The sequence below is a fragment of the Pelmatolapia mariae genome, linkage group LG3_W (genome assembly GCF_036321145.2).
Source record: "Pelmatolapia mariae isolate MD_Pm_ZW linkage group LG3_W, Pm_UMD_F_2, whole genome shotgun sequence".
Lineage (NCBI taxonomy): Eukaryota > Metazoa > Chordata > Actinopteri > Cichliformes > Cichlidae > Pelmatolapia > Pelmatolapia mariae.
In genome coordinates this window covers 66,000,497-66,027,060 of record NC_086229.1, presented here as the reverse complement: position 1 = coordinate 66,027,060, position 26,564 = coordinate 66,000,497, and the positions used below count along the sequence as shown (strand labels likewise).

At 40.1% G+C, this 26,564-nt stretch overlaps 1 protein-coding gene across 1 annotated transcript; it reads right to left on the bottom strand.

Annotated features, from left to right (window-relative positions):
• Positions 1–4,872: 4,872 nt before the first annotated feature.
• Positions 4,873–13,359, bottom strand: LOC134617984 (CXADR-like membrane protein). The gene is made up of 3 exons (XM_063463103.1): positions 13,086–13,359; positions 7,599–7,937; positions 4,873–7,360 (listed from the first exon to the last, which is right to left on the bottom strand). The coding sequence occupies exons 1-3, from the start codon at positions 13,153–13,155 to the stop codon at positions 7,113–7,115; spliced, it is 657 nt and encodes a 218-aa protein (XP_063319173.1). The 5' UTR covers positions 13,156–13,359; the 3' UTR covers positions 4,873–7,112.
• Between the last annotated feature and the right edge of the window lie 13,205 nt (positions 13,360–26,564).

Sequence of the window (26,564 nt, the reverse complement as noted above, 5' to 3'; positions counted from 1 at the left end):
GGCAGGTTTCACAGTTTTGAATATGCAGGTTGTTTATGTACGCTTTGTTGTTCAGGAAAACTCAGTGATGAGGATCTGTATTTATTGAATATTATTAGTTTATGTTGCAAAGACAAAAATCTCTGATTGTATATTATAGACTTAGTCAAACGTATATCAGTGTTAGCATTACTAAATCTCAGGTCTGCATGTTACCCAGCTGACCACCAAATCCTGACTAAAAGGTGCTTGGTGGTAATTTTAGCGACAGTTTTTTACAGTATCTACTTGGGGCTTTGTATCTAATGTCCCTATAAGCTTACAATCTTCAGTCACTCATTCTCCTTTAATACCATGTTACACATCTCTCTAAATCCTGTTTGATTTTTATTTGCATTGTTATGTCAAACTGAGAAATATCAGAAAACTGAAGTCTGAAGTTTTTAAACAGGAGCTAGATGCTCGTTCATGTATCAACATCTGTAATTCTTGAATTCCTCCACTCAGTAAATCTCTCCTGAATCACCTGCAGGTTATTTAAAATGCTGTCACACAGACAAACTCATATCACCGCTGACAGGAGACAAAGAAGAGCAGCTGTACCTCTCATCTGTGATCTGGTTTTCTTGTCTTTGATTATGATTCGACCATAACTGATGTCTTCTGTTCTCACTGCTGAGTAGATTACTGCTGCATCAATCTCTGCACAATAAAACACACAAAATGTTGGTCTAACATAAATATGAAGCAGTAAAGTCATTTAAACTTTGAGTAAAGCTACATATGTTAAACTATGTTAAGCTAATTATAAAAAAGAAATTATGAATAAAACTATAGTAAGTTTACTTAATGTGAGTATGAATTATTTATTTCTAACGCCTTATAGAGAAACACCTGCAGGTGACATTAAAAACAATCATAAACAGGAAACTGAACGACTGCAGAGGTGTTAGCTTGTGTTAACCACAGACAACAAACACAGAGGGCAGCGTGCAAAGAACAATGCTCAATAAGCACAGAGTGAAATTTTACAGACTTTAAAAAAGCATAATCAAAATGACTGCGTTTAATAAATTTGAATAAAGGAAACAAATCAAATGAAAAAAATGTGACATTAAAGCCATGACATACAAAGATGGACTCTGGCAAAATTACTACAGGGTTAAACTTTAGTATCAATTTAAAAGAATTTTTGTTTTTCTATTACAATGCCCAGTTGTACGCTTCTGATTGTCCCTCACATGCTTCATAATAACCTCATAAAAATTTTTTCATGGGACATAAAATCTCTATGAATATAATTAGAACTTCATATTTCTTAAAAGTAGAATCGAACAACCACAAATAAATCTTGCAACCCCCCAAACCCCGAGATTACCTTTGTTTTGTTTTTTTGGCTGTTGATGATTTGATATTTTGACATCATTGTACAAGATGTCATCTTCCACAGCTTCATCTCGATCTAGTGAAATTATTCAAATTTAAAAAATATTTAAAATCACAATTTTTCACAGTGAAGAGTCCAAATAAAAAAGAAAAAATAAACGGTTTTACATTTATAATGTGAAATTACAATTAAATAAATCATCAAATGATAATGCACATAAATAGTATAACATATAGATTTACATAACCACATATAAAATTCAAAAGTCTCACCTTCAGGTTTGCTGAGAACATATCGTCTCACCAGCAGAACCAGTAACACCAGTAGAACCACAACAGAGATTGATCCAACACATGACAACACAGAGAGAACAGGAGGAGAGAGTGTTGTAGGTGGAGGTGTGGTGGTGTGTTCCCCTAAAATAAAGCAAACACAGTCATTAAGTTGTCGTCACATTGTGAATGTTGAAAGCTGCAGAAACACAGACAGGTGAGTGTGTCACCTGTGACAGTGATCCAGCTGGATGGAGACTCTCCATGACCGCTGATGTCACACTTGTAGAGGCCTTCATCAGACCTGGAAACATGCTGGATGGTCATGTGACCTGTAGGCTGCTTCCTGATGAGGGAGCCATCTTTATAGAAAGCAGCTGGGAGGTTGGAGGGAGTGGTCTTTGTTTTACAGAGCAGAGTGACGTCATCTCCCTCCATCACAGGGAGGACAGGACTCTGCAGGATCACTGATCCACCTCAACACAGAGACAAACTACAGCATTTCATCCATTTACACACAGCTTCATCAACACTAACTCCACACACTCAGCTTACCAGTGACTGTCAGGTTAACCATGTTACTGATGGTACTCTGATTGGACTCACACCAGTAAACTCCACTGTCATGAGGTTTTGTTATACTGATGTTACAGGAAGAACCAACTACCTCTCCCCACCCATCTCCACACTGAGTCCTCTGTCGTTTGCTTGTGTTTCTCCTCAGAGTCCATCCAGCAGAGCTGTCGTCCTCCTCACAGCTCAGAGACACAAAGTCTTCTTTAAAGAACTGAGAGCTGCTGGGACTCACAGTCAGACGAGCTGTGAGGGTTAAAATGAAAAACTGATGATCACATCCTTTAGATTTTATTTATTTATTCCAAATGTTTAAAAACCTGTCAGAGTTTCTCAGGTTTAAACGGTGACAGAAGAAGGTTACTGACCTTGGTTTGTTGTGCAGCTCAGCAGTGAGATCAGAACTAAAGAGAAACGACACTCAGGTTGATTTGACGTGAACATAAAGAACAACTCCACATGAACAGCTTTAACATCTGCGCCTCTATCAGGTGCTTAAACACCGCACCCAACAATTTCTGGAGTAATTCTGTTAGTATAATAGTATGCACACACTTTCAACTCTTTGTGCTCCTCATAAAAATTGGTTCATGGGTATAGAAGAGTATGTTGTATGTAAAACATGAGACTATACAATGTCCACAGAGCAACTCAGCCATAAAAGTCAGATGAAAGTCCTTCTTGATATGAAATGACAGTGTAGAAAATTTACAAAATATCCTCTACTTTTAAATAACCCTGTAAAGTCCCGTGTCCACTGTGCAGCTGTGTTGATATAATGAGTGAATGATTTGATCTTTTCACTGCCTGCTGTTTCCTCGACTCCTGAGCAAAGATAAAGAGTCAGTTCAGACCTGCAGTTGGTCCTCGTGGTGTTTTGAACTTGAATTCAGCCTGATTTGTTTTTCATGTCTTCTCCTCCATCATCAGTTATCAGGAGAGCAGACAGTCAAAGTACAAGAATTCAAACAAACACAGAGATTCTACTTACAGAGCAGACACAGCACAGATGTTTCCTTCATCGTCCTTCTCACTCATTTGAGCTTCTTTTCATTTCTGTCACTGACGCCAAGTAAAGCCCGCCCTCTTCCTCTGAGCACCAGCTTTCTATTGGTTCAAACACAGAGGTCGGGACTAGAGTTTTACTTAGAGCCACACTACAGTAGATTTCTCTGAAACACAATCAATAATTTAAATGTCCTCTGCTCTCACTGATCTGTAGTTTGGTTGATGAACAAATCCATGTCCATGTAGTTACGTCCCCCTCAGTGAGAGAGGCAGATATGAGCTGAAACACAGGAATCAAACCAGGGACGCTGCTGTTATGGAGCTGAACTGGAACCATTCAGACACTGAGGCCCTCTGAACACATTTTAATTACAGCTGTGCAGAGACACACTGATGACTGACTGGAACACTATGATTCACATTTTACATTAACACCATCCTCACACATGGTTTATATATGACCACTAGAGGGAGATGTTGGACTTTAAACACTAACATGGAGTTCAATGACGATAGCTTATAAAAATGAACAAAAGAAGGATCACATTGAGCGATAAACTTACCTTGACTTAAATATTTGTTCTGGTTGCTCTTAGTGACTGATGTTGAGACTTTGTGCATTTGAGAGTAATGAATAATTACTGTAAAGAATTCATTTATTCCAGAGTGGAGTGAGCGTGTTTACAGGGAGTGCAGAATTATTAGGCAAGTTGTATTTTTGAGGAATAATTTTATTATTGAACAACAACCATGTTCTCAATGAACCCAAAAAACCCATAAATATCAAAGCTGAATGTTTTTGGAAGTAGTTTTTAGTTTTAGCTATTTTAGGGGGATATCTGTGTGTGCAGGTGACTATTACTGTGCATAATTATTAGGCAACTTAACAAAAAACAAATATATACCCATTTCAATTATTTATTTTTACCAGTGAAACCAATATAACATCTCCACATTCACAAATATACATTTCTGACATTCAAAAACAAATCAGCGACCAATATAGCCACCTTTCTTTGCAAGGACACTCAAAAGCCTGCCATCCATGGATTCTGTCAGTGTTTTGATCTGTTCACCATCAACATTGCGTGCAGCAGCAACCACAGCCTCCCAGACACTGTTCAGAGAGGTGTACTGTTTTCCCTCCTTGTAAATCTCACATTTGATGATGGACCACAGGTTCTCAATGGGGTTCAGATCAGGTGAACAAGGAGGCCATGTCATTGGTTTTTCTTCTTTTATACCCTTTCTTGCCAGCCACGCTGTGGAGTACTTGGACGCGTGTGATGGAGCATTGTCCTGCATGAAAATCATGTTTTTCTTGAAGGATGCAGACTTCTTCCTGTACCACTGCTTGAAGAAGGTGTCTTCCAGAAACTGGCAGTAGGACTGGGAGTTGAACTTGACTCCATCCTCAACCCAAAAAGGCCCCACAAGCTCATCTTTGATGATACCAGCCTAAACCAGTACTCCACCTCCACCTTGCTGGCGTCTGAGTCGGACTGGAGCTCTCTGCCCTTTACCAATCCAGCCACGGGCCCATCAAGACTCACTCTCATTTCATCAGTCCATAAAACCTTAGAAAAATCAGTCTTGAGATATTTCTTGGCCCAGTCTTGACGTTTCAGCTTGTGTGTCTTGTTCAGTGGTGGTCGTCTTTCAGCCTTTCTTACCTTGGCCATGTCTCTGAGTATTGCACACCTTGTGCTTTTGGGCACTCCAGTGATGTTGCAGCTCTGAAATATGGCCAAACTGGTGGTAAGTGGCATCTTGGCAGCTGCACGCTTGACTTTTCTCAGTTCATGGGCAGTTATTTTGCGCCTTGGTTTTTCCACACGCTTCTTGCGACCCTGTTGACTATTTTGAATGAAACGCTTGATTGTTCGATGATCACGCTTCAGAAGCTTTGCAATTTTAAGACTGCTGCATCCCTCTGCAAGATATCTTACTATTTTTGACTTTTCTGAGCCTGTCAAGTCCTTCTTTTGACCCATTTTGCCAAAGGAAAGGAAGTTGCCTAATAATTATGCACAGCTGATATAGGGTGTTGATGTCATTAGACCACACCCCTTCTCATTACAGAGATGCACATCACCTGATATGCTTAATTGGTAGTAGGCTTTAGAGCCTATACAGCTTGGAGTAAGACAACATGCATGAAGAGGATGATGTGGACAAAATACTCATTTGCCTAATAATTCTGCACTCCCTGTATAAACAGATTCAAGAGTAAGAAGTAATTTCTGTTCTGTTTCCTTTACTCTCCTAAACAACATAACAGTAGGACAGTTAATGGGGGAACAGTTGCTCCCAGGCCAACAGAGTCTTGGTGCATGCTCAATGATCTGGAATAAGCTTTTGGGGAGAGAGAGATAATCTTTCCACTGAGTCCTAACAGCTCAGATGTCCCTTTTGGGGGACAGCCTCCTGGAACACGTCATCAGTGAAAATCAGGGATTTGATTATGAGGTCAGAGACTGACAAATCCTCTCTTTGCTTAGGTTTCCATGCAACAGGAACTACTCTGAATATGTACAACAAACATAAAAGTGAAAACCATTGTATGCAGATGCAGTGCTTTCTTGGTCCAACCTATAATGAAGTATTATGGATCACATTAAAAAAATATTAATCATTTTGAGAATACATTCAATATGTGAAGATTATAGTTGTGTTTTCAGACAAACTGCCACGATTGCTAGAACCTCTGAGTTAGTGATTTCAGAATCAGATTTAGTCATAGGGATGGAACTGGTCTCTTTTTTAGTGCACAAACACAGTGTGGTGATCGGTATAAGAACTTTGAAAAGATTGTGTTAAAAGATGCATGTGGTCAGATGGAGATTTGTATAAAATGAAATGGCTGGCAGTAGATAGATAAAGGGTTATCGATGGTTACACCCTTGTGCGATAAAGAGGATGCATGTTGTATCACAAGATGACGGATCAATTTGTTTCACTAAGTCACCTACATAAAGTTTTGTAGAGAGTATAGCAGCTGTGGCAGAAATATCTCATCCTTTTTTTCTCAAAATTGAATTTTTACTTGTTTCTAGAAATAGAATTACAACTTCAATCTCACCTCCATTATTTAAAAACCCCTGAAAAATCTGTTCTCTGTTCTCCATTAAAATCCCATTTTAGTTCACAAGAAACATCATTAAATTTGCTTAAATTTGTTTGAGCACATCAAAACAACTTTCCACCCACCAATTTATTGTTTCCTGTTAAAGGGAACAGCCTCTGTTTCATTTGTTTATCTGCTCCAGGGCATCAACAACAAACCCAGCCCCATCATATAGTACGTAAAGTATACTGTAACACCTGATCAATACATGAGGATCCATTTGATCTTACAAACAGCTGCTGAACCTGAAGATAACACTCATTCAATGATTCTGATTCCATAAAATACAAGACACTGAATTCATTAATACAGAGGGGGAGCAAACAGTTATTTTTTCTAAACATCAGTCGAAGTTGAGCTTTGAGAAACAGAGTCAAACTGAAAACCTTCTGTGAAAAATAAATAGAAAATCTTAAAATATATATGTAACTTTTCTTTTCTTGAAAACATGGACAAACAGTTCCACATACAAAGAAGATCTAAATAAAAAGAACGTAACATGTTACACTGAGACGATCAGCTGACTTGGACATTTTTCTTGACCTCAGCTTGTGTTCTTCTTGGTTTTATAATCACTTTTTTTCAGTCTTACTTCAGGCAAAGTGAAAATATTGCGGGCATGATGTTCACCGCTCTGTTATTTCAGCCCAAGTATTTATCAAACCGTCGTCCATCCTGGAAAAACTCTTTGGAAACACTGGAGTCTTCTGGTTTTTTACTTGGATGTTATCGTTTTAGTTTCTACAGTCACACATTATCCTTATGTTTAATTTAGCAATGCAGGCTTCTCTGATTCTGTGTGAATAGCTGAGCCATTTCCATGCTGCAGTTCATCAGGAGGCTGGTATGAATCCTGCTTCTGTTGTTCTTTTCTTTTTCTGTAGAACATATAACCAACAACAGCAGCAACAAGAAGCAAAGCAAGAACTATCAGACCGATGATCAGTCCAACAGATCCATCCTCTGTGTCTCCATCCTCCTTCCCTCCATCCTCTGTGTGTCCTCCTGTCGGACCTGCAGGTGAGAAACAGGTGTGAGGTGTCAGCTGTCAGGTAGGTGATGAGTGAAGAACAGAACAGAATCCATTTCCTCTTCAAACTGCTGTCAGACATTATCTACTGCACTCTGATCACATCACTCAGACCAGCTGCTTTCTACAAAGTCTCATCAACAACATCTTTAGAAACAAACATCAACAACCAGGAAGCAGCTTCACCTCTGATCACACACACACTCAACTCTACTCACTCACCTGGAGGAACAACAACCAGGTAGATGATACTGATGAGCTTCCATGAGCGTGTTTCTCTCATGAAGACGCGACACTCGTATGTCCCATTATCAGCAGTTGTCACATTCTTCAGAATCAAAGACATGTCTCCATCCTTCATCTGTTTGTCCTGCAGATCCACCCGGTTCTTAAAAGATGGATGCTGACCATCAGGATCAAACTGCTTGTCTCTGTACGAAAGCACATATTCATCTCCCAGGTCAGCTCTCCTCCACTCTACACCTAAGATGATGTTGTTGTTTGGAGCTCGACATGTCAGAGTGATGTTCTGTCCAGACTCAGCTGTGATGTTTTTCTGGTCTGAAAGAGGAAAAAACACAGAGCAGAGAGGTTATATCACACATTGTTCACACTGAGAGTGCTGTGTTCAGTGATACTGAACAAAATGAGAGCTGTTATCATTGAGAGGATGAGGAGATAAAGGTGCTGCAGAGCCACAGTAAGTGAAATCTAAGAGGAGGAAAAATAAACTGTTTGTTCCAGCTATCATTAAAGTGAAAAATGCTGCTAGCACATTTAGTGTCACTGCACACCCACCCTCAGCAGATCTAACTTTAATTCTATTCCTGCTGACACCAAAGTGTATTTTCTGATTTTGTTTTTTTTTTTTTCTCTCATTTTTATAGTTTGGAGCATTTTTCAAAAAGCCAAAATCTCCTATTTCCACAGCACAGAGTTAGATTTACTTATCGCTTTCAGTAGGAACCTCAGAGGGTTAAAGCAGTGCTGTTTGTAACAACCAAAGAGCTCATTGTGTATAACAGCAGCTGTTTTAAATATACTGCTCAAAGATATTAAAAAATCTTTTAAAACACATCAGATCTCAGTGAGGAAAAAAACAAAGCTGACATCTACACTGATATGCTTTGGGTAAAGTGTTAAGAACAAAATGATGGGAAGTTATTAACCTGCAGAAGTCTGAAGTTAAAAAAAGACCCCCAAAATTAATTGTATGAACTCAAAATGGTACTCAGTAGTTTGTATGACCTCCACATGTTTGTATCGATCTCTGACAACATCGGGGCATGCTCCTAATGATTGTGTCCTGGTGAAATTCTTTCCATATGGGTTGTTATAGGGTCAGGGGATGAAGCTTGTCATCTAATTGGAAGGTTGTTGGTTCGATCCCTGGCTGCTCTAGTGTGCATGCCAAATATGAATGGGTGAATGAGGCATGTTGCATAAAATGGCTTGAGTCCTCAGAGTAGAAAGGCACTAAACAAGAAACACTCGATTTCCCATATCCAACACTGAGCTCCTGCAAAGTCAGATGGAGTGAAAGATAATGTCCCAGAGCTGTTCTGTTGGATTAAGCAGGAAGGCGTGGGGCCAGTATAAATTCTTTCATGCTCCTCCAGCAGCTGCCTGCATACTCTCACCATATGAGGCATTGTTGTGCACCAGGACAAACCCAGGACCCACTGCACCAGTGTAGGGTCTGACAGTGAGTCCAAGAATTCCTCTTGATACCTAACGCCAGTCAGGGTGCTGCTGACTAACCTGCAGAGGTCTGTGCATCCGTCAGTGGATATGATCTCCATGACCATCACTCACACACCACCAAACCAGCAATGCTGAACAATAAATAACGTTCTCTACAGATTCTGCAGACCCTTTCACATCCGTCTCATGTCCAAGTGTCGGAGCTGCAAATTAACACAATGCAGCTAAAACTGATTGACAAACCCTGTTACCTAACTAACCAGATCAAAATCACAGATGTTTCACAGAGCGATAGAAACACATGTGCTGACAATAAGTGAACATAATGTGTGAGAGAAAGCAGCCTCTCATTATAAGACACTGTGAGTCTCTGCATGCTGCCTTTATGGAGCTACAGCTGTTTGTATCCACTGAACAAAAAGCTTTGTAGCTGTATACTGACTCCTGACACTACAACACATCACACTGACACACACTGTGTAAATGTCCCTGCTCTGACTTAGCCTTGGGATGTCTAAACACAATGCCAACCACGCCCAAAGGAACTTTATGCCGGTGATCAGCAGCACTCTGCAGCACAGCTGGTATCTTAATGGAGCGGTCACAGTGTCACCGCTGTAACAAAGGTTTCTGTGATTGAGTTGCGTGTTAATAAATCTGTCAATGTTATATGTTTGCCAGTTTAAGTATCATGATGCTGGTTATAACTGGTTGCAAATGTTAAGATTAAATATCTCTTTAATTGATTATTTATAGAACTCCTGATATTATGTCAGTAAGATTTTGCTTTTGTGGTTTATTTTAATAGCATCAAGCTGTAAAAACAATAATTTAAATGCCTGTTCTGCTCCAAAGGTGTTGGTAGTTTTGCCATAGTTGTGCGGTACTATTGGAAAACTTGCAAACCTCACAAAATGGAGGCAAATTTATGGTCTACAGCGCCCTCTTGTGGACAGATTGTGAAATACTGCTTGTGCAGCGTATACTACCCCAGCAGAAGGTCATATTATTGTCCATCCAATAATATTTCATTCAATATTCAATATTTATTTTTTCCAGGAGCCCACACTCACACGCTATAACATAATGTGTTCAGTCATGGCTGGATTAAGACTGGATTAAAACAGTGCTTAACGTGTCTCTGGGACTTTTTAAAGACAATTACCCAAATTCTTAGGTAGCTGCAGTCTTTCTTACAGAAGTTGTGTAAACACCAGCGTTTCAATGCAGTTTACAGAAGTGATCCTTAAAGCCAGAGGTACACAAACTGTGCTTTGACTACACCCAGAGAGATTTATGATGTAACACATCTCCAGACACCTGGAGGACTTAGGCTACGTTGCTCTCTGTTTTGGCCTCCCGTCCACACTGAGACGGCGTTTTCGCTGATGGAAAATGCATACATTTGAAAGCTGTGCTTTCACTTCGCAGTGTGGACAGTAAAAACGGAGACTTTGTAAAACTTTGTAAAAATGCAGTCGTGACCAATTAAACCAAGATAGCGGAGGGCATTATACAGCAGTTGTTTTGTTTGCTCTGAATGTTGACAGCCCTATTAAAGATTAATATCAGTTTATACATGCTTCAGATTGCTTTTCTTCAAATTCTTTAATTCTCACTCGCTTTTGCAATTTTGTGTTACTTGCAGCAACAACTCCACCTCAGTGTTAGTCCATTTAAAAAACTCTTTTTTTTGCTTTTCTTCAACATTTTGCTGCGACGTTTCAAAGAGCCGGAAAGTAAATAAATGGCATGCATGCACAGTACTTGAACATAAGCATTTTTGGTCGTTTCAATGTGGACGCACAATTCTGTGAAAACGACTGAAAACGCTAGTGTGGACGCGGATGAAAACAATGAAAACACCGTTTTCAAATCTATCTGGGCTACGTCCACGGGTATTTTTGAAAACGGAAATTTTCGGTTTTCGTTTTAAAAAAAAATCCCATCCGCATGTAAGCGCCAAAAATGAAGGAAAACGCTGCCAGGAACATGCCAAAGCAACAGGTGGCGATATATTCCTAACCGTGTAGAAATGTTGGCCAATCAGAAGTCTAGAAGTCTGGGTGGGAAAGAGTAAACAAAGATGGTGGATAGAAGCAGAACTGAGTCCTATGTGTGGAGGGACAGTAACTTTATGTGTATATGTAAGCATTTAAACACTGCAGAGAGTTAAATTAACAGTAACAGTATTTTCTGTAAGTCCGCCCTTGTAACGTCAAAAAAGGTGCACACCTTTGATGCTGCGCTTTCTCCGTTTTCCTCGTCAACACGTAAATGTGAAAACTGAGTTTTCAAAAATCTCCACCCTGGCAGGAGTTTTTAAACATCTCCGTTTTCAGTGACCAAAAACATTGTTTACGTGTGGACGAAAGGTGCAAACGCATGGAAAAATCTGCGTTTTCACAAATATCCGTGTACGTGTGGACATAGCCTTAAACTCAACTAACCTCCCTTGTCATTGTCTTGTAATCAGCACAATAAGGCGAACATCTCCACTGAGACTAATTAACGTAGTGACACCTATAGCCTGGGGAAAACCGCTAGATATCCTGTAGTCCAGATGATAGATGGGAGTGGCTGGATGCATGTTGGTAGACAAGAAACCAGAAGATGAAAGAGCTTGAAGGCTGATCTAATTTAAGTGGAAATGGACTAGGTCAAATTGAATTCATATCCACAGAGTGCTCACCTGTCCTACCCTTCATGCCACAAAGCTGCATTCTAGCCACATTACAGTAGTCTCCCTCAACTAGCGTGCAGTTACCTTGTTCTGGTTCCCAGTCCAACAACAGCTACAAGGGATTCACCTACATCTTATCATCAGGCTTTGCATGCAGCACAACAAGAACAGGCGGACTCTTCTGTATCAACTATATTAACTGCACCTAAAGCTGTGCCTTTACAGCCGTCTGCAGCTACAATTCCTGTGGTCTTTACTCCTCTTTTATTAGTGCAGCCTGTTCTTCCTGCTTCACCGCAGCCTCCGGCTACTGCTATGATGCCTCAAGATGCCAATCTATAGAACGTATGTGGATAAGTGTCGCCACTCAAACAATATCGCTTCAAAATCGCTGATAAGGAGATGAAGTCAAAAGCCAAGAAGCCAAGACTTATAGTGAACTCTTCAGATGTTGACAGTCTCACTGTCATATCCACCTGTTCATTCTCCTGCACCATCATATGTACAGCACTCCTACCCAGCACCCTTTTCTGCCACTCCTTGCCTTCTCTCATCTAACAAGTATGATGGAGATGATAATTGCTTCATCATATGTCAGTTCCTGCGGTCATTTTGACAGAGGATTTAGGTCGGTTCTATCCTGCAGTGTTCCAACAGGTCTTCACACACTAATCTAGTTTTATTGTCCCACACATCTGTCCATCCACTTTTTGGTTGAGGAGGGTCACCCGCCCCAGATGTACTCAGGTGCACTTCTACAAGACTGACTGTACGTCATTGGAAGCCAGATGACGTAGGCCGTTTCTGAATGTTCATTGGTTGGCAGGTGAAAAGGAACAGCAAGTGATAGCAGAGTTTACAAAGAACAAGAGAACCTGAAAAACTTCAAAGATCAAAAATTAAAGCACGAAAAGCACAGACAGTGACTGTAGTGACACTTGTCTTTGTTTTTAACACTCGGGAGCTTTTTGTATGTTAGCACTTTGCTCTGCTCCCCGGCTGGCTGACAGACCACCAACAACACGAGCAACAGACCCCACAGACCGATTAAAGCACATAATGTGTGCACTGCCACTATTTCAACAACAGAGCCCACTTTAGGCAGACGGACAGTCCCCGCAGTGGTACAGATAGCAAACATGCTAACTCTACGATAAGACAAGTACAGACTCCACCCAGCCTCGTGATGCGTTCACGGACACAAACAAATGAAATCCACATGAAACTAATTATTTGGGAAGTACTGGTAAAATGTAAACCACACTTATACGTTTTTCAATGTTGATCTCAGGGGGAAACAACATTTGGTTTATCAACCTCACCTGCGGATACAAACATGAAGACACCAACAAACAGCAAAGTTGAGCGGAGTGACGCAGTTACAGCAAACATTTCCGTGTTCTCGAGCTCTACTGATCCAACATCAAGTTGGTTCTAAATATCCTAAACTGATGGTGTTTTCAGTGAATAAAAGACTATGACTTTGAGTCGTAAATAAGCAAATAAACAATAAAAAGATTAAATATAAAGTTTAAGCAAAGCTAAGAATATTTGTCCTTTAGCTACCGCTCGTTGAAACTACACACTTGCGATTCAGTGTATCGAAGGTAGTCGCATTAGAGTGACGTCAGGTACGCTGAGCTATACAATCAAAAAGTGAGTCAGAAGAAAAGAGGTGAAAGCTCTGAGTGTTTCTTGAATGATCTCCGTAACCTCTCTCATCCATCAATCATCAGATCCATGCTAAAGACCAGAGATCAAAATTGTTCCACTGTACACAAATATAAATATATAAAAATGAAGCCCTCAAATACTCTTCTGACTGCTGTCCCAGCTTTCTAGGACACCATTTGCTCATAGAATGAAGGTAGCTTTAATAAGTGATGAGACACTAACAGAAGTCTTGGTATCTCTGATCATATAAGATTAGTATTAGACCCAATTGATTATTTACATCTCATCTGAAATGATAGTTTTGTACTGTTTGTAGATTTCTTTAAAACTTCTGATTCCATTAACCATTTTTTCTGCACTTTTAAGGGTTGGCTTTGGGCATTTCCTCTGTAACACTATCAAGAAATGTACAAAAATGTGAACTGCTCTAAGAAAACAGATGTTTTTATTTTCTTAAGCATCCAATTTGACTAAATATTCCCAAATTTGAACAAAACTTTTAAAGACTCCAAACTCAAGCTGTGAACACAACTCAAATTCTTAAAAAAAAACCCTGCACTTTACAATTTGTTCTTTGTACTGAGAGGAAAAGCTCCCAATGTTAGTAATTAAGTAATTCACGTTCTGTCCGAGGGTATTTTCGAGATGGATGAAATTGCCCGGGTTTTCCTTTACGCCTACAGAGGACCCATATGTGCAACGTCATCCCTGAACTGCTGTGTTATAAGTGGTTGTTCCGCTCTCACAGACAGGACTTAGCACGGAGCGGCGTGCTGAAAAGATGCCAAAAGATGCCAAAGCGCAAGTGCATCTTTTCAGACAAACTGCATAAGAAATTTCCCTCGCACCATCCCGGTCGGAATAAATGGGAGGCGTAGTGCACTGTGTGCAGAGCTGGCACATAACATTTGTGTGTCTAACAAAGGTGCAGGAGGTCTTGTTGCTTATATGGACACAGAAAAACATAAAAAGGCTGTGCGAGGCGAAAATTCATCTAGTAAGTTAACTGAGTTCTTTGTTACAGCTGGGAAAAACGAGGATGCTGTTGTTCTGCAGCAGAAGGTGCACTGAGATTTCATACTGTGAAGTATCAAAATAGCTACAGATTCATGGATTGCATTAGTGTGTTGTTTAAAACAAACAAACAAAAAAAGCATTTCCAGACTTTAACACAGCTATAATTTTTCTTATACAGATGAGGTATTATTTCTGTAACATTATTTAATTCCAGAGGTTTTTAAGTTATTTTTTTGCACTTGTTGACTTGTAAAAGCCTATATGGCATTTTTTATTTCACCATGCATTAACCGCACAAAGAAGGCATTTTTTAAATATGTTAAAATTTTCTTTAAACAAACAGTATTATTAAAATTCTTCATGACTCGGCCAAATATCCTCTTTTTTGGAAATCAAAATATGGTCACCCTAATCAAGACTGTTCTTCCAGCCTCTTCTCGCTGCGTTTGTTCTGCAATCCATACTCAAGCCCGTCTCCTCTACTCTGAGGTACTCTGAGGTATACTGCATCAGAACTACTCTATTACACTTCTACCACATATTGGCCCTTCCGTCAGCTTTACTGCTCTACCCGGACATTGCCTGGCACCCACGTCGAAAGTATGTCCACTGCGGATCCATACGGAATTACAGGATTGACAGCAGGAACCTGATACCATCTCTGTGGCCATCTCACTGCTGCTCCACTAGAAAGCTTGTTGGACAGACTTTTGACTGTAGTGTGCTTGTTACCCTGGCCAGGTCAGGTTGCAAATTCTAGTGGCGACTACCCCATCTCCGTTGGACTGCTAAATGCCTAATCACTCCCCAGCAAGGGACCTCTTGTCTATGATCTTCTTAATAATAATAAACTTGACTTTCTATGTCCAGTGGAGACCTGGCAGCATCCAAATGATTTCTCCAAACTCAATCTTACCATTCTGCCTGGATTTGTTTAAACCTGCCAACCCCATGTGTTGGGATGTGATGTGGGGGTGGCCTTGTGATCCTACACAACAGCAGGTATAAAGTATCTTCTCTTTCTGCTACTGGCAATTCCTCATTTGAATCCACGATGATACAAATTGATGAACCAATTCCCACAATTTTAGTTGCTGTAAACCCAACGCTGACATTTTAACTGATTTTTCTAACTTTCTTGCTGAATTTCTGCTCGTATGTCCAAATGAACTACTGCTGGAAGAGTTTAATGTCCACGTGGACAACACATCAAATTCATCCACGAGCAGTGTTGGTCAAGTTACTTGAAAAAAGTAATCCGTTACTAATTACTGATTACTTCCCCCAAAAAGTAATCCCGTTACTTTACTGATTATTTTCAAAAGTAATTAATTACTTAGTTAGTTACTTTTTAAAAACACGATTTACAACCTGAATAGGTGATAAAGCGATAGATCTTTCAGCCCAATTCTACTTTTTCTGCATAATCCATCATACAAAATGTAATCAAATGGAAACGTTTCTTTTTAAAACTTTAAACTTTAAATCTTTTAACTTTATGCATCAAGCAAAAATTAAATTATATGCAACATTCTCTGACTGGAAGAAATTTGTTTAACATTTAAACCTATTTTCTGCACATTCCAGCACATAAAATAAAATATGTTTTTGTGTTTACACTCTCTCTTTCAAATAGATGAAAGTAAAACACAGCAGAAAATAAATAAAATCAAAGACTAGCGGTCCTGTTGCTCTATTTTCACCTGTAAAGCAGGACTGGGGCAGGTGGAGGTTTACCCTGGTGCAGGTGTGCCGCGGCAGTCAGTTGAAGAATCCGCGAGTTTCTCTGTGAGTTTCCCATTACGTCGTAGCGCACTCGGTGCTTGCTTGGAAGTTTAGGGGTTTTTTTTCGCTGTAAAAAGAAGTTTTCTTCCCACGCACAACGGACACTAATGTTTTTGTCACTTTTTATGGAATCAAACTCAAAATAAGGTCAGTACTTCCACGCATTAAACGCTGCATGCTCATACTCTCTCGCACTCAGTATATTATCCATTGTTGATCTGCACACAGCTGTTGCCACGAACGTCGCACTCGCTTACGTCACTGTCATGAGACATTCTCGCAAAAAGCTCACGGTTTTAGTAACGCAGTAACGCAGCGTTCCTACGGGAAAGTAACGGTAATCTAATTACCGTTTTTGCAATAGTAATCCCTTACATTACTCGTTACTTGAAAAAGTAATCAGATTACAGTAACACGTTACAAGTAACGCGTTACTGCCCATCTCTGTCCACAAGTGATTTCATATCCTGTCTGGACAATTTTGGCTTACACCAATAAATGGACATTCCCACACACTCTAAAAGACATATTTTGGATCTTGTCTGCTGTACTGGTGTCACCCCAAAGAACTGTACTGTATCGGACGTGCCTTTTTCAGATCAGTGTTAGTCTTCCACTGTACAAAAATAAACAAAACTGCTTAATTACTTTAAAAAATATTAGGGGCACTGATCTGTCAGCTCTTTGCATGGCATTAATAATTTACCATCCATTGAAGCCTCAGTTTCCATAGACGACTTGGTATCTCTCTATAATAATGGACTTATCAACTCCTTGGCTTCCCAGAAAACTTGAACAGTTTCTTTCTCTTGCTCTGCCCCATGGTACTCATCTGAACTTCGCCAACTCAAAGCTGGTGTACATCACCTGGAATGTCTCTTCAGGAAAACCGGACTTACTATTCATAAGGAAATGTATCTCAGTCACATACAACATTATAAAGAAGCTAGTTATCATGCTAAATATTCTTAATACACTTCTATTATTGAGTCTGCTCAAGGAAACACTCGTACTTTATTTTCTACATTACACATTATTGTTAACCTCCAGATACCTTTGCCATACACACACACTTTACTGCAGTCTGTAACAAATTTATGGACTTCTTTTATACCAAAATTGTGGATCTTCCTCAATAATTACCCTCTTCTTGTGATATAGTTAATTGTTCAACCTGCATTTTTCTCCTATTGTCATCTTATGTCAACTTCTCTATCTAGTTTTGAACTTCCTACAATAATTCAATTATCTTCTAATATTAGTAAGTCACAATCATGTAAACTTGATCCACTGCCCACTAATCCTGTTAAACTTTCACTCCCCTCTCTTGGCTCGTTGATTCTGAATGCCATACGCTCCTCTCTTATCTCTGGTTCTGCTCCATCCTCTCTTAAAACTGTAATGATAACTCAATATTGACAAGAATGGTTCAGACCCTACCAATTTAAATAACTTCAGGCCTATCGCAAATTTGCCTTTCCTTGCCAAAATTATCAAAAAGATGTGAGTGCACAGGTTCATAGACATCTCACTGGAAGTAATTTCTAAGAACAGTTTCAGTCTTTCTTCCATTCATTACATAGTACAGGAACAGCTCCAGCAAAAATCACAAATGATCTTCTGCTTGCAGCTGACTCTGGACTCATCACCATCCTCATTCTTCTTGACCTTACAGCAGCTTTTGATACTATCTCCCACCGCATCTTTTTTCATAGATTAACATCTACTGGAAGCAATGATAGTGCACTTGCCTGGTTGACCTCATATTGCTCTGGCTGTTCATAGTTTGTTCAATTGCTTACTTACAGATCACTGTCTCCTTCAGTTAATTCCAGTGCACCCCAAGGCTCTGTCCTGGGTCCTTTACTTTTTGTTTTCTATCTCCTACCCCTAGGTAATATTTTCAAAAAATATAACATGCAATTTCACTGCTATGCAGATGACACCAAGCTCCACTTATCTTCCAAACCCACAGCCCACAGCACTCTTTCCTTCAAAGCAAAGATAAAAAATATCACTCGATCGTCTAATTTTCATCTTCATATTAACTGCCTTTGTCCACTCACTCCAAACAGTACCACCATACTTGTCAATGCTCTTGTCACATCGCTTTCAGATTACTGTAATTCCCTTATCTATGGTCTACCTCATGAATCTCTCTACAAATTGCAGTTAGTTCAAAACATAGCTGCTCGTATTGTATCCAGAATTAGATCTGAACTGAACATATAACACCTGTTCTTAAACGGCTCCATTGGCTTCCAGTTCACCTCCATGTCAATTTGAAGATCCTGTTTCTTACTTTCAAAGCGCTTCATAACCTTGCTCTCTCCATATTTATCTGATCTTGTCCATATGTACTTACATACATCTTCTTCAGCTTCCCTGACTACAATGGGACTCAGAGCCTTTATTTGTTCTGCCCCGAGACTTGGAATGCACTTCTAACAGATCTCCAGATCACAAACTCTCTCTTCACTTTTATTTTGCATCTTAAAACCCATCTATTCAAAACTGCATACCCTTAATCATGATTCCATATTAGTCTATTTTTATTTTACCATCAAGTCTGCAAAGATACAGAGAAAAGAAGATCAAACTTAACAATGTGGTGTATGCCAAGGGCGTCGATATGGCATGGACGGAAGGGACATGTCCCCACCAATATCCAGCGAATATTGAATTGTCCCCACCAATAATTTGATCTCTTCGAGTAAAGAAATACAAACCCGACAGAAAGAAAAAAAAGATCTGTCAACGTCTCATTCGCCCAGCGGTGCAGAAAGAGTTAAATTACGTCCTCTACTGGAGTCCTACGTCATGTGACAAATATGGCCAATGTGATTGGCTGTGCCTTTCAGGGAGCTTTGTTTAGTTTTAGCAGCGGCAATCCTGCACTGTGAGGACCTGCAAGGAGGAGAGGAGAGGAGGATGGCAGCAAAAAGGAAGAACCTGGATATAAGAAAGTATTTTTCAAAGAAACCTGTAAGTCACTTAAAGTCAAGTTCACTCATAAAATGTGTCCGTCATAATAACGTTACAGGCAATACCAGGCCACACATGCCAACCCTCCCGATTTTTCCGGGAGAATCCCGAATTTCAGTGCCCCTCCCGAAAATCTCCCGGAGCCACCATTCTCCCCAATTTCTCCCGATTTTCCACCCGGACAACAAAATTGAAAAACCATATCCTAGATTGGCCCAGCCAATTCCAGTTTCCATCAATAGCTGCTACTACTGCAGCTACTTAGTATTAATATTACTCTTATTACTCTTTCTGGGTCGCGAAATAAACTTTTAACATATTTTCAGGCGAGAATGTAGTTGTGTAAACTTCAAATAACTTAAACATGTTATTGTTTGGCCTTTTTCAGTGTTTTATTTGTTCGTGAGTAAATCGGTTTGGCTGAGATTAAAGTTATTAGATTAGATTAGATTAAATAAAACTTTATTAATCCCTCGGGAGGGTTCATCCGGGGTTTTCACACAGCTGAATAAATGTCAAACAGAAAACTGATTAAACAGAAGTGTGAGATGGTCGAGAATCTACGCAAGCGTCCGGTTATATTTTATTTTATTTAGACAGCAAGGAGCAGACGGCAGAGGTGACGTAATTATGAAGGCTAGACCCCCCAATTTCACAGTCGCTCATTTCCGGTCTACCCGGCTTTCGGAGGACCCGGCCCACTTAGACCGCGAAGGCCGGGTCCTCAGGTGGACGCAGCCTCTGAATTTTTTTCCGATAAGTAAACACTGTAAAAACCCCTTTGAATGTCTCCCTAATTCTGAGGTCTCAAGGTTGGCAAGTATGTGCTAGGCTTTGGCCCACATCAGTCTAAAACTGTATGTAACCATGAAAAAAGTGTTGCCATGTCCACCAGGACAGTATAGTATAGACTCCTTCACATAGTGGACATTGAGTTGTTGTGTGGGGCACCAGTAGTCCATGTGTGTTGCGGTAACAGTAGTTCATGTTTAGAATAAAAACTCCCAGCTCACTGATTTGATCGGGGCAATAGTGCCTAAAATGTTGCATAATTTTGCTGAGAGATCTTTTACTTTGTGGTAATCTTAGATGAGTAGTTTTATGGACAAAAACCAGCAGGTCATTCAGTGTTCCCTTAGTACTAATGTGTAAGAGATGTTGGTGTACTATAACTGAAGTAATGTTGTTAGGTCCTTAAAGTCATATTCTTTTATTGTCATGACTGTACTTGAAACTATTTTTATTTTTGTATGATACCTGATTTATATGGAATATGGCTGAAGTAAACTAAAGTCTAAAATCAGTCATTTGTTTAATAGTAATTTAACATTATATAATTCACATATAAAACTATGAATTGTAGCATATGTAGGCAAGTATATTTCTCCTTTTTTTATCAAGAAGCAAAGACAAAAAGGAAAAAAAAAAGAAACAGGGCAGGGTTCGGTGGTTGAATCATCCGTCCCCACCAATGCCAAAACCAAATCTACGCCCTTGGTGTATGCTGTACAGTGTAGCGAGGAATGCCCAGACCTCTACACTGGAGAGACCAAACAGCCACTTCACAAACGCATGGCGCAACATAGAAGAGCCACCTCCACAGGACAAGACTCAGCAGTCCATCTGCATCTAAAGGTCAAAGGTCACTCTTTCGAGGATGCCAATGTTCACATTTTGGACAGAGAGGACAGATGGTTTGAAAGAGGAGTGAAAGAAGCCATCTATGTCCACTGTGAGCGACCATCTTTGAACAGAGGCCATGGCTTACGATACCAACTGTCTTCTAAAATCCACTTTTGAGATCCCCAGATGCCTTAATGCCCACTCAGATCCTGGGCCATTTGACCTCAAGAAATCACATGATAGGGTGGGGCTAGGTTTCACAATGAGCTCACCCGAAACCTTGGCTGATTGTGACCTACACCTATTCTCACACCTTGGCTTGTGTGATTAGGTAGAGGATCATTTAGGGGTCCATTGTCCCTCTTGGGAGGACACTTCCACAGGGCTTAAATCTGGGACTCTCCACCATTTGACCTTAGAACTGAAGAAGCTTCCCAGAGGTCAAACATCTTCAGGCAACTTAAAGAAGTCCAAGCTCCTTAGACAATGTAAGGTGAACTTGAGGGTCTTTAAAGGTGAGTGTAAATAAATTATTATTATTATTATTATTATTATTATTATTATTTTAACCTTGTTTCTATCTTACTTCATTATATAGTGTAATTGTGGCTAATGAGTCCCTTGCCAATATTGTAAATGTTATTTACAATGTTAAAGGACAAAATGTTTTCCCTATAAAAATATAGACATTGCACTATGTAGGAGGCAGCATTTAGCTGTTGCCTCCATAAAACCACAGCTATTCTGGAGAACTATAGCCTTGGCCTCCTTGTTTGCCTCAGAGTAACCCTCCTAATGTCCCGCCCAGATAAACAGAACAAAATAGATGGACGGTTTAGATCTGTGATATCAGTGCCCAGCCAAGCTAACTGAGGTGTCTTTTCAACTCCACTGATGCCATCCACTGTCACATCCTCTGGCCATGCCATCAAAGTCTTTTTCACCATTGCTGGCCTCTGACTAAGCCTCCTGATCTACCCTGTCACCATCACCAATGCCGGTCAAGCTGTTTCTGCTGCTAACCAACCGGCCAGCCCTCATAGTTTCTTGATCTATGCTGCTCAGGGTTTTTTGGACTTCTTGATTTTGTTGTTGGATTATCCACATTTTAATTAAAGTAACATTTTCAGTTTAAATTCAAATTTAATTCAGTTTTTCTTGAGTTTAAGGACGTTGTGTTTATTGCATTTGTTATGATTATGCAGCTCTTTTTTTTTTTTTCCTACCAATGTTGTTGTGTTTTTTCGACTTACAATTTTGTTGTGGAGGAATCGAGCACTAACTGAAGCTCTAGTGTTTCATTGTGGATTCTATACCGTGTGATTCCTCAGCTCGCTACATTGGTGTCATCAGTGGGATAAGGAGTTGGTAACGATTTTAAAAGAAGAAGACGAGAGAAATGGAGGAACTTATCACCCATCCACAAGCCATTAATGGCACTTGAATAAACAAGAGGAGAGACCTACCTCCACTAACAGGTAGTCCAGGGGGAGATTCTTCTGACCTACCTGACAGAGCCTCACACCCCTGCCTAGCTGTGGGAGATGGAGAGAACTAGCTGAGAAAGCCCCATTCTCCGAGGTCACAGGCAACCAGCTCACCCCTGGTGACAGCAGCTTCAGAGAGCAGCACATCCCCATAAATGTCTACTATGGGGGACAGTAAAACTTGTCCCTAATACCTCCGTCAGAAGTTTCCTGACAAGGTGTCATGAAAGTGCCACATTATGCCACAAGAGACTTACCTTTTACAAGTGCAGATGGCTGTCCAACTGAACAGTTGTTTGGCAGCTACTGTTCAGCATCACAGCCATCATGAAAATGGGGTGGGGTAGCACAATGGAGGAACTGCCACTTCTCAGAAACCATTCCTCCCCCACTAAGTCACATCTGAGTAAGACTGATATATCTGGACTGTGATATCAATGGCACCATATGAGGAGTTTTCAGAGGCTCCACGGGGTCCACACTCTCCTTGGTTTCCACACTCTTCTAGAACTCTTCCTAGTACTAATGACCCAAGACCACAGGGTTAGAAGCCTCCAGAGGTCCATATTACCACAGTCACTGGTGAATGTTGCAGAATGCTAGGAAAAAAGATATCTTCTGCAATGTTGAATAGAAGTTTTTGCTAGCCAATAAACAAGATTAATGCATCATTGATCCAGACCCCCTGGCAAAATAGAAAGCTATGGTGGATATGACCAGAACTGCCCTTATCTGGGCACTAAGGCTGTGGAAATTCACACCACAAAAGATGTTTTGGGGTTTCATCCAGTGTAAGAAAGCTGGAGTGCCATTACCTCTGGCAAGTAAAAGATCCCTAATGGTACAAAATGACATTGACACTGGGGATGCACACCACATCTGTCTCTGCCCTCCAAAAGGAGACATCCTTTTTTGGTCATGCTGTCAGCATTGCAGGGTTTTCCACTGACCCTGCAAAGGTGAGCACAGTGAAGGTGGGCACTGTCTCATTTCTCACATGTTGCAGAGCCGTGCTTCCCTGGCCTGGCATCGTTTTTCTCATGGTTGGTCAAGGACTTCAATGCCATTGAAGAAACCATAAAAAAAAAATCATTTTCAAAGGGAAAGAAAAAAAATGTAACACTCTTTACTATGGATGGGAAAATGCACTAGATGAAACAACAAAAAATGGCAACATGTGGCAAAGTTTTAGGAGTGTCAGTGGTGAGAGAGGGAGAAAAAGACATAGTGCTTTGAACAGCGATTTCATGGTTTGGTAAGGACGGATCACTTCAGAGTCACCAAGACTTTACTAAGACTTCGGTTCAAGTTCTGCTGGTCAGAATTTTGCCAAGACTTAGAGCACTATGTTCACTGCTTACACTGTCCAGTGTCACAATGCTCCTATGCCTCCTTGGAACAGGATCAGGTGGAATGACTTGGGTGGGCATACTTGGCCTATTCCCCTTACCACTGACCAATGGAAAAGCTATGTCCTTTTCACCATGAAGAGCAAGGTGGGAAATAGCTGCACAGAAGCGACACTGTGTTCCCCGAGTCACAGACCAGGTAATAGGTTTAACATCGTATCAATGTCCACCTTTCTTGTGCCATTTGTGTTGCATTCAAGTGATGTGATAGAATTTTGGCCATGTTGCTATAAGATAGTGGCACTCGATTTTGCTGGAAAAATCAAGTGCCACCATCAAGTGGAGGTAAGTCATACCACATCGGGTCGTGTCGAGCCAATCTGAGTTGGTACTAATGGAAAAAGTGCTTGAGTGCACTGTTTGGAAAGCTTGGATATGACCTCTGTAGCCCAATAGACCTGGTATTCGGGCTTCTCCCTGAGACAGAGTTGTCCAGTGAACCCAGATTAGACTACCTCCATAATCTCTGAGAACAGTTATGGGAGTTACACGACATAACAGACAGGCCGTCTTTGATGCAGGTTCCTGGCTGAATTGAGTTATGATACACGCTGCAGGAGAAAAGGCCATGCATCTAGACAGCAGGTGTGAGTCTACTGCCCAGAGAACAAGAATGGCCTTTCTCCCAAACTGATGAGTCAGTGGGTTGAACAATGCACTGTGCAGACTGTCAGGCATGGTTTACAGAGTGCAGCTGGTCAAATGGAATAGGGTGGATGTGCTCTGATCATCTTGCACCCTAACAGCCCTCGATGCCATCTGAGTTGGAGTCAGGGGCAAGCTCCAACTCCAGACTCTGAGCACAACTTTCAAGATCTCTGAGGCTGAAATTACTTTGTTGTGGACAAGTGGGTTGCTTGGCATGGCTAACCACCTAGGTGGGAAGAAAACTTTGTTTCATTTTGATTCTAAGGAAAGTGTGTTTACTGTACATGTTATGGTTATGTTGTTCCTTTAGGTTGATCTTGCCAATTTTGCTGTGTTGTTTTGACTTAAAGTTGTTTTTGTGGTGGCACCTTGTTAGTGTGTCTTTAAATGTTGATCAAAGCGCTCCCCCTTGTGTGTTATTGGGGTCGCGGAACCTGAAGTAGTTTTTCATTGTAAATTCATTGCTTTGGGATTCCTCAGCTCCCTTTGTTTTAAAGAACTATACTTAATTAAGTGACAAAATGTGTTTATTGGTCCTAACTTCAAAATAATATAAAAATTGAAACTAGTAACTTAATGTTCCAATTAATCACTGAATCCTCAGCACGTGTGTGTGTGTGTGTGTGTGTGTGTGTGTGTGTGTGTGTGTGTGTGTGTGTGTGTGTGTGTTTGCATTGTGGTATTGTTGTATTTTTGCATTATCCCTATTAAACTGGTTCAGCAGTGAGAAAACTGTGTGAATGAGATTTCCTGCTTTGTGTAAAGTTTGATAAACTCTAAAATTAAGGGCTACCTGAACGTTGAGCTTCTTCTTCTTCTTCTTTTTTCAATGTTGGTTCATCTGTTTGTTCAGTCTTTGTTATTAGAGCTAACATAGCTCTGGTTAGCTTAGACTGACTGACTAATAGATCCAAACAGTAAAATCTTAAATTTAATGTACTTTGGGTTTTTTTTTCTCTTGAGGGTTTGTTTTTATGTGAGTTTATAAGAAAGTTATTTAATTTTTTAATCTTTACTTATTTTTTTAATTTAGAAACATCTGAAGAGAAAAAACAAAGATTGTTTAATTCTAGTTTCATTTATTGTTTCATTTTTGGTGTTTATGTTTTCTCTTCTTGTGCAGTGACAGAAAAAAGAATAAAGAAAGGACAAATGTGATGAAACTGAGCAGAAGAGAAGTGGAGTAACATGTGACCAAGAGGAACCATTAAATGTTAACTTCCTGTCTTTTTGCTGGCAGTGAGTTAACACTAGAAATGAAACTGTTATAGTGTCAGTGGCTGTTGTTTCATAAATTTTACTTTGAGTCAGTGCCCAAATACAAGTATGTGTAGCTTATACTTTATAAGATAAGCATAAGAAATATCTACTTTTTTTTTCAAAAGTTAAACTTCTTGAAATGTATTATATTGAGGTAACACTGCTACCATGAGGTTGGACTGAAACACTACATTGAATTATTCTAGCTGAACTATTAAAAATATTCTCAAATTGAAAAGATGTTTGTGTACTATACACTATGGAGTAAAATATATATATTACCACATAGAGGACATTTAGTGAGGAAACACAAGCAGGACAACCAACCACATGTAAAACATGAGAAGCAGCAAGTAGTCCAGGAAGTAAGAGAGGCAGACAGATTATGTGACTCCTGCAAGCACTTCTGCTAAATCACATGACTGTAATCAGATTGATGTGATCTTCCTCTTTATACTGTGTCAGAGTCTGACAGTTTTTGGTTCTTCAGATGATAAAGCATATTGAATACATTTAATATGATGGGGGTTTTTTCAGTCAACAGTAAATAACATGCTTTACACTCCACATGACATTCATCTGTAAACCAGTAAAGTGAAGCTTTAATCCTGGTCCAGATGGGTTAACATTAACAGTCTGTTAATCCACTGAAGCTCACAGACTTCAGTCAACCTGTTAGATTATCTAAAAGACTGAAAGACGTCCTTTTAAACACTTACTGTTCCTCTGAAGGATCTCTGAAACCCTGCAACACTCTTCTGATCATCAGGATGGAAAAAAATAGGATTTACATTAATCAATCCATCCATTTTCTTCTGTTTATATGGGACCTGGGGGCAGCAGCCTAAGCAGAGAAGCCCAGTCCTCTCTCTCCCTGCTGACAAAAGATATAATCTCTCCAGCATGTCCTGGG